This window comes from Dicentrarchus labrax, unplaced genomic scaffold (assembly GCF_905237075.1).
Source record: "Dicentrarchus labrax unplaced genomic scaffold, dlabrax2021, whole genome shotgun sequence".
Classification (NCBI taxonomy): Eukaryota; Metazoa; Chordata; class Actinopteri; family Moronidae; genus Dicentrarchus; species Dicentrarchus labrax.
This window is the reverse complement of record NW_026136714.1, coordinates 11,548,844-11,557,213: the sequence shown is the minus strand read 5'-3', so window position 1 is coordinate 11,557,213 and position 8,370 is coordinate 11,548,844. Positions and strand designations below refer to the sequence as shown.

The 8,370-nt window shown below is 41.7% G+C and overlaps 1 protein-coding gene across 6 annotated transcripts in view; it reads right to left on the bottom strand.

Annotated features, from left to right (window-relative positions):
• grid2 (glutamate receptor, ionotropic, delta 2) overlaps window positions 1–8,370 on the bottom strand; it is a 463,092-nt gene continuing 454,722 nt past the window's right edge. Inside the window, exons 16-17 of one of the 6 annotated variants that reach the window (XM_051421450.1) lie at window positions 5,828–6,099; window positions 3,001–3,212 (exon numbers count right to left, since the gene is read on the bottom strand). In XM_051421450.1, coding sequence (XP_051277410.1) covers window positions 3,107–3,212; window positions 5,828–6,099 — 378 coding nt within the window. In that variant the 3' untranslated portion in view covers window positions 3,001–3,106. Of the gene's footprint in view, window positions 3,213–4,631; window positions 6,100–6,588; window positions 6,685–8,370 lie in introns of those variants that run through there. The other 5 variants (XR_007887378.1, XR_007887379.1, XM_051421452.1 and 2 more) reach the window with 5 other exon arrangements.

The following is an 8,370-nucleotide window of genomic DNA, read 5'->3' as shown; positions in this document are numbered from 1 at the left end:
TGTAGAAAACCTGTTTATTAGACAAATTATACACAGAAAGCTTTGCCACTTGTAACAGAGGCCCCAGTTTGTTCAGTTTTTGAATAATATGCAACACATACAACAAAATAGGCCTATATTAAATACTGTACATCATAAATTTTTGAAAATTATCAAGTAAATCCTGTAGTTCTATGTATGAAATTAAAAATGTTAACAGATAGCGCAAGAGCAAGTTTGTGCATGCTTTCTTTTTAATAAACTTGCCACTTTTTGTTATTTAGCCAGCAAATAATAAAATGAACTCAGGATGACATGAGAAAAGCAGAGTTTGTGTTTGTTTATGTGTTTATGTTGACCATTGGCAGAACAAGGGAAACCCAAATGCAGTAATGTGACTGCTAAACTCAACACTAAAGCTCATCATGATATACTCTTTTCTTTCTGTTAAACAAAAATAGCATCAACATGTAAAATATACATTTTTATAATGTCTCTTTCATTTATACTAAATAAAACCTTTTAAATGTCTGTGTCCTATTTGTCATCCAATAGCCATACTGTAGCCTAATATAAGAAAAGAATGCCTAAGAATGCTTGCTTCAAAACACTGTGGCTTGACTGAGTTCTCTACGCACAACATTTTGCAGTTTTAGTTCTTAAAGATAACAAACTGAAAACTTGTTCTAAACAACTAACATTATCAATTATTAATACAGTGTTAGTGAAAAAGATTTGGTTCCATTTTACCACCCCGCCCTCTAATCCACAAAATATTCCTTTAATGCTCTTAATGTACCGTTCCCCTTCCCCACCCCAAAATGCACCTTAATGGTCTCCTTTTAATTAATTGGCACTTTAAAAAAACAGGTTATATAAACAGTACCCTTAACATTACAGATGTGAAATAGAAGTATATTTCGGACTCATCTCATAAAAGGCAGCCATTGGGTTCCGATGGCCGTTGACTTTTTGTGACACTCCAATGACCCTGAAGCACAACCACTGATTTGCTCTAAAATGTTTCCAGTACACGGTGATATTTTGGGTTAGACTGGGAGTCGGGAGGGTACAGCTTGCTAGTTGACATATAAGGCCTGTACTGAAAACGCTGTTGCAATGGCTTCTCCTGAAACACAAAATAAACTCCATTTCACCAGTTGAACCTGATAAGAAGTGATTAATGAACTCAAACATGACATGACCTTAACAGAATGAGCTTTTCTCTTTTAAACACCCGGGTCATGCCAGCACTAAATTAAGCAAAACAAAGAAAAAAAAATCAAAAGTAAAAGTTTGAATGACTTAATGATGCAAAACCAGAGACTACAGCACTCATTTAGCAGTTTTTCAACGTTTGCTGAGAGAAAAAAACAAGTAGACAGCTCAGAACAATGTTATTTTTTGTACTTCCTGACCAAAACACATTCCACGCATTAAAATCTATTTTTTTCGAAAACAAAATTCAATAAAAGACATATAATAAGCATAAGCCTTTTGAAGTCTTTCGGCTTGTCTTTTATGTTTTTTTTTTTAAAGTAGTTTTTTGTATCATCCCTTTTTACTATACCTCTGAGAGTCTGATTAGAGGATCTCACCTTGACTTGAAAAGCAGATAGCACAGTACAGGTGAGAAAAGAAAAGGTCAGATCTACATACAATCACTTACAGGTCTGTGGGCACTGGTACAGTGCAGTGGGATTGACAAAGAGTCTTTAATGTGCATCAAAATGGTGAAAACAGTTTCAGGCTGATGCACCAAAATGGCAGAAATTGTTTTAAGATCAACACACCAAACTGGTGATTCTACAGTGTCGTATTGTTGCACTGTCATGGCATTTCAGCAGTTTCCAGACCGATACACCATGATGGTGTCAGCATGTGTTCAGCTGTAAAGTCTTAGGTCTAGTCAGGCCACCGTGTGGACACCATCTTGGAGATGATTACACATTTAGAACCCCAGGTATTGGTGAAACAACACCAGAGAAGAGAAAACTCAGTATGGACTCCCACATGGTGAAAAGGCAGAGTAAAACTGGAGAAGTGGAATCTTCCAATATCCACTCAGATGGAGCCTTTTCAAAACTACAAGGGGCTTCTGTATGTTTCCCAGGGCTACAGACAAAACTATTGTAATATATGCCTTCATAAAATAACTGCCCCATAATTGCTTAGTAGTGTGAGCCCCTTGGAGTTGTTTAATGGCTAAAGACACCATCAGTCGTCCACCAATGGCAGCCCTGGAGCTCACAGGAATATAGACGTGTTTCCTGTAGTTGGAGTAGTATAAACTGAACCATCCGAGGTGGGGTTCAGATAATAATAGTCAGGTCATTTCAGCAGATCTCCATTAATGAGGCAGTCCTCATATCATAAAACAGAAACAATAAAAAGAGATCCCCTTTCACACATATCCCCAAAAAATAATCCCCCAACAATCACAAGAACAACAACAATAAAGCAAAGATTCAAGCCCCCCCCGACCCCTTCCCTTTTAGCACCTCACCATTAGGGTTTGTAGGGGGATAAGTAACCCCAACAGACCTCCACCTCTTTCATCTTCTCCACATAGAAAATGGACACCCATGGAAACACCCAAGCAGAAACTGAAAACATAAAGATTCCTATGTACACGGATCTCTATCTTCTGACTTTTTATCTAAGCCATAATGTATTTGTTCTCCCATCCCATGACCGACCCTAACCACCTTGCTTCCTCCCTCTGCTCTACCTCCTCCTTTTCCTCCTGAACCAACCATATCTACAGCAACTCCTCATATAGAGGTGCCCCTGTCTGGATCATTGCCATATCCAAAGTTGGGTCCTGGACCTGTGGGCTGGTACGGGATGGAGGACATTGTTTTAATGGGGCTGCGGAAGAAGCCACCGTTGGGGGCCCTCTGCCTGAAAGGGCCCACCCCGCCAGTCCGGTGGTCCTGGAGGACGCCCCCGCCACCGCTACCGAAACCAGCGGAAAATCCAGCTGCGGCTTTGGCAGAGAGGCTGCGGCTAAGGGTCTGGATCTGCTCGGGGATGAAGGTGGTTGTGGTGATGTGGGTGTTGCGGAAATCACTGATCTGCTCGAGTGCCTGGCGCGCTGCGGGCAGTGCATCCATGTCAAGGGGAGTTAAATCGACGGAAGAGGTGGAGAACTGCTTGTGGGGGCTTTCATCCTCGGTGCACAAGCTGTTAACCCGGCGGTGTAGGTGCTCCAGGTCGATCTCCTTATCGTCCTGCAGGTGGGGAGGGGCAGGGAAGGAGTAGGACGGAGAAGAGGAAGTGGTGATGGTAAATGGTAGAAGGGAAGAGAGGTTAATGGGAAGGGAAGGGGAAAAAACGTGACATGGGAAGGAAGACATTGGAAAGGAAATATGAGAAGGGATGGGATAGGATAGGAGAAAGATGATGGTATTTAAGGATGGGAGAAGGGGAAAAAGAGAAGGGACCAGTTGGACAGGATGAGGAAGTGGAAGGAGGGAGATGGTGAGAAGAAAAATGAGAGGATGACTCAAGGAAAGTTGGATAAAGGAAGGAAAGGAGAGAAAGGAGGTGGGGAGAAAAGGAGTGAGGGTAGTGCAAATAGAGGAGCAAGGAAATGGAGAGAACAGCAAAGGAAACAGAGGAGAGTTCGTGCAGAGAAGATATATTTTGAAAAAGAGGAAGTGGGCAAGGATGGGGTAGATTTGTATCCAGCAATAATGATGTCATCCATCCGACCAATATAAATGGATAGTAAGAATAATAGTGAAAGCAAGAAAAGGGTTTTTTGCAACGCAGGCGATGAAATGATGAGGCCAAGATGACGTGCATGTGGCCAAACAAAGGTTTTGGCACAATTAAAAATAAAATTTAAGTTGAGGTAATTGCAATAGTGTGTGGAAATGATAGTCGGAGTGACACAAAATAAAAGTAATATAAATAAATGTTTGATAGTCACAGGGAAACATGGATGTGACAGGAAGCAGGGAGAGCAAAAAGAGAGGAGGGGAAAAATGGAGGGAAGGATAGAGAAGCACACTCTGAGCTGTGGTCAGGATATTGAAAGAGAGAAACATACACACACTTCTACAAGGTCTTTAAGGGAGTGCAGATAATCTGGAATACACACAGAAACACACCGCCATCATGCTGTGTGCTCTGAGATTCCAGGGTACTAGGTCTATTGTCTATATAATAATTATATAAATATGAATATAAAAATAACAATGTTACCCATATTGCATTCTGGCCATCATGCCAAAAAATTCACATTGAGATTGACATCTCATTTTCAAGTGAATTTTTTCCAGGCCACATACAATTCATCGCTGCAGCTCTTATGGCTTATTCATAGACTGCATCATAGAATGCAGATGATTTTAACTTATATCAAACAATGTTTAACAGCCTTAACAATCTTAACAATCTTAACAATTCCACCTAAAGACAATGCACATACATTAACTTAAACTTTAACTTTAACTTAACTTACAGTATAAGTTAAATTAAACTTATTACTATATTCACATATAAATAACTTATCCACATAGTCTAAAGGATGGTAACAGTCAGTGAGAGGTGTTTCATGCTTTTACTGAATAGGGAAAGGTGGACAGTGGTGCGAGGGAGTTTGCAATGAATGAGGTGCAGATACAGAGAGGAGAAGGCTTGGGTGAAAGGTGTTGGAACTTTTTTATTTTTGGCACCAGCTACACAGATGTGGCAATGTGGTTCTCTAGCTTCATGGAAGGTAAGAGTCTCAGAGGAAGTGGGACGTGTGGGGTGTCACATCATTTTAGGTGTCTCATTTGGGTGTTTTACACTTATATTTAAATATTGTCTGGGTAAAGTTAGACAGGGTTTTGTGAGGAAGTGGGTCACATGACTGGGGGTAAAGACAGAGTTACTGACCGTGTCCTTCGTGTCTGGGGGCTCTGGACCTACTGTATGTAGCTCACGGAGAGAGGGGACCAACAGTGGTGCCCCCTGGTTGCCATCTAAGGAAGGGACAGTGGGAGGAAGTAGAGGGCGAGGGGGTGCTAGTGTCTGTTGTGACACTATCATACACACACTAAACGTTTGAAGGAGGGGGTATCGAAAGGGTACAGTGGGTATCAAAGAAATGACGGGAAGTGAAAGAGAAGAGTGAATCACAAATGGTCAGTCTGCTGTCTGTGAAAGGAGACTAACAGGTAACTACCAGGAGTGATCGAAAGGGACTGAGGCAAGGAAACGTGGAAGGTGGCAGGACCTGAACGCATTACTTTACTGTGAAGGGAGGTGTAATGTTTTCCTCCGTTACTACTGTAACATTAAAGAAGAGAAGTCAACACTGATTCCCCCAAATGATCATACATCTAAAAGTCTGAAATGTATTTAAATATACATCTCTAATATTAGACTTTGCATAATCTACTGACTAATACAAAGGCCTTATTTTGGACAACAAAGCCAAGTTCAGACAAAAATGTTTTTTGTAATATACAAAAATCTCTATGTTACATAAAATAAATACTTCATTGCAGGATTTTACCTGCATATATAACTTTACAGTGCATGTTACTTTGTTTGTCTGGTCAAAGATGATGCTCTAGTTGTATGTAGAGACAGCACCCTCTAATGGCAGAAAGGCATCATTGCGCACATAGTAAACTGGCAACATGCCAGGTATATAAATGTTTTTGAAAGAGGTACATTTGCTTCCAGCAGAGAGCTATGCTATTCTGTGAACACCAAAGTTTAAACCCTCCTCACTGGTGTCCATCATTTCTCTTCTTACGTTATCATTCATATATCATGGCATTTGAAATAGCGTCTGTCTTCAAGCATTACTAACCCTAATCCACTAATCCTCTATTGTATGTATAACCTTGGGGTGGGAGGTGAGGTGGTGAAGGTGGTCATTCTCATTTTGGGGGCGAGCTCGGAGGGGTTGGTGGGTTCGTAGGAGTGCTGCACAATCAGGGCGCAGGGAATGTCGCAGCATGCTGGGGTCTGGTAATGGGTGGCGGAGGGGGCAGTGGTGTTGGCGGTGTTGGGGGTCTGGTTCTGGGTCTGACCGCCCAGCGCAAGAGGGTGCTCGTTGGTGCTGTGAGGGCATGGATCAGCAGCTTGCCTGGCAGATGGGCCATCTGCCTGCATCTGGTGTGAGTGTGTGACGTGCGCGTGGTTATGTGTGTGAGCAAAAGGGAGAGGAGGAGAGAGAGAGAGAGACAGAGAGAGAGAGAGAGAGAGAGAGAGAGAGAGAGAGAGAGAGAGAGAGAGAGAGAGAGAGAGGGTGATAGGAGAGAGATGTGGAGTAATTCATTTAAATGTTTTTGTGTGTTGGTGTGCATGCAAGTTGAGTGGGAAGATTCAAACAAGCCAAAAAAATAACAAGCCAAATAGACACACAGACAGACACACAGGCCGACACACAGGCAGACGGGTGGAGACAGAGAAGGGATGAGTGACAGACAAGATCAGGCAGATGGGAGGATGGTAAGGTGGAGGAGAGAGAGAAGTCAATTGGAGAGACAGACGGGTGGGGGGTGAGCAAGAAGAAAGACATGGCAGTCAGTCAGCACACACAGTTAAGCAGGTCGTTCTGTGTTGTGTCCTCAGAGAGACATTCACACAGTTGTTATATACCTGGAAAGGGGAGATGTTTAAATGCCATTTTGTATTGCTCTCTCTCCCTCTCTCTCTCCCCCTCGCCCGCTACACCCCTCAACACAGAGTACTTATCTACAAAAACAAAACAAAAAAGGCAGTATGAGAGCTTTGAGCCACAGTGACACAGATCATTATATAGAGTTAGAACGAGTAGGCCGGCAATTCCCATCCAAATCACAAAGCTTCAAAAATAAGAGGTCATCTGTTTTAGGTGTACCAAAGAAGATGATACACAAGGAAGTGCCTGCTCTTCTCATGCTAAATCTATGGATTATGTGAAAATATCAGACATGGTCAAAACCACAGATGTTACCATTATGGAAGAGTTCTGACAATGGCAGTTATTTCTATTTTTTGATATATAGCATTGTACCGTAGTTTCTTAGTTTGGAACTTTTGGAGATGCAGTTCATTCCAGTGACAGAACTCTTTCATACAAACCTCAGGTAGAACATACATAGGCCAAAAAAGGGTAAAGCAATACAGCCGCCCTGTTATGAATGAAATGGGCCTCAGACACTCATCTGGAAATTGTTTGTCAAAAGAATCAAGTTGTCAAAATTTAGACTAGCTTCCAAAGCAGTGTTGAGGGCGCCTTGATCCATTTTCCTTAGATGTACAATACTATCATTACAAACATACCCAGGCACCAACCCAGTATGAGTTCAGATGCTTTTGAGCACAGTAAAAGCAATACAGAGGAAATATTGGTAAAATGCATTTTTATGTGTTAGCAAATGGAATATATTCCGGATATATGAACTGCGGTGCACTATAGTCGTCATTCATTTGACTAACGTGTGAAATATCAAAGATCCCAGGATAGCAGGGATGGCTTGCAGGTTCACTGTTAATACACAGTTACACAACCCCTCTTTATTAAGTGTGCATATCTTTGTCAAAATGTGCTAAAACATTATACTTTTCTCATCATTGGTGACCCACATTAGTCAACTCTGTGGAAATGTGTGTTTCTGTGTTTTAGAGCATATAAGCCCAGGACAAATAAAAAACTCATAAGCAAACTGTTGACATCGAGAAGCAGGCTCATAGAAAACAATGTCAGCCATTCCACAACACACAACACAGAACAATAGCACAAACACAAACACTGACATGTAGCCCACAGCTAAAAGCAGTTACCACAGCGTTACAGCATACACTATGAATGTAAAGGCATGTACAGACATGTACAGTGTGTGATTATGCATGTTTTAGTATGTATAACAAAACACAGAGACACAAACATAGCTTGTATTAGAGTTTGAACAGTGGCTTGTGGGTTTTCATGTATGCAGGAAGCATGTGTGTACGTGTTCGGGAGGTGGGGATGGGGTTTTGGCCAAGCAACCTGATGGATGAATGTAGTCATGGTCTGTGCCAGTATTAATGGTTTTAAATGAATCACACCCATCTTAAGTTGTGTACGTGTAATTGAGAGTTAGATAACCTGATTCTTGATTGCTGCAGGTGAGAGAGGGAACGCACATGAACTGAAAATCACTGGGCTTATGAAGCACGTTTAAAACAAACTGAACAAATGTATATCTTGCATTAATGGGGTTCATGATATGGCATATCTGACACAAAGTTTGAGCATTCGTTATATTGACACAAGCCTGACATGACGGGAGAAGCGAGGTAAGTGTGAGGCAATGCTGATGTGTATGCATGCATGTGAGAGTCACTCATTGCTGTGTGTATGTGTTACTGTAAGAGCGACCATATTGGGGAAGTTGTTTGTCATCTTCAGGAAGG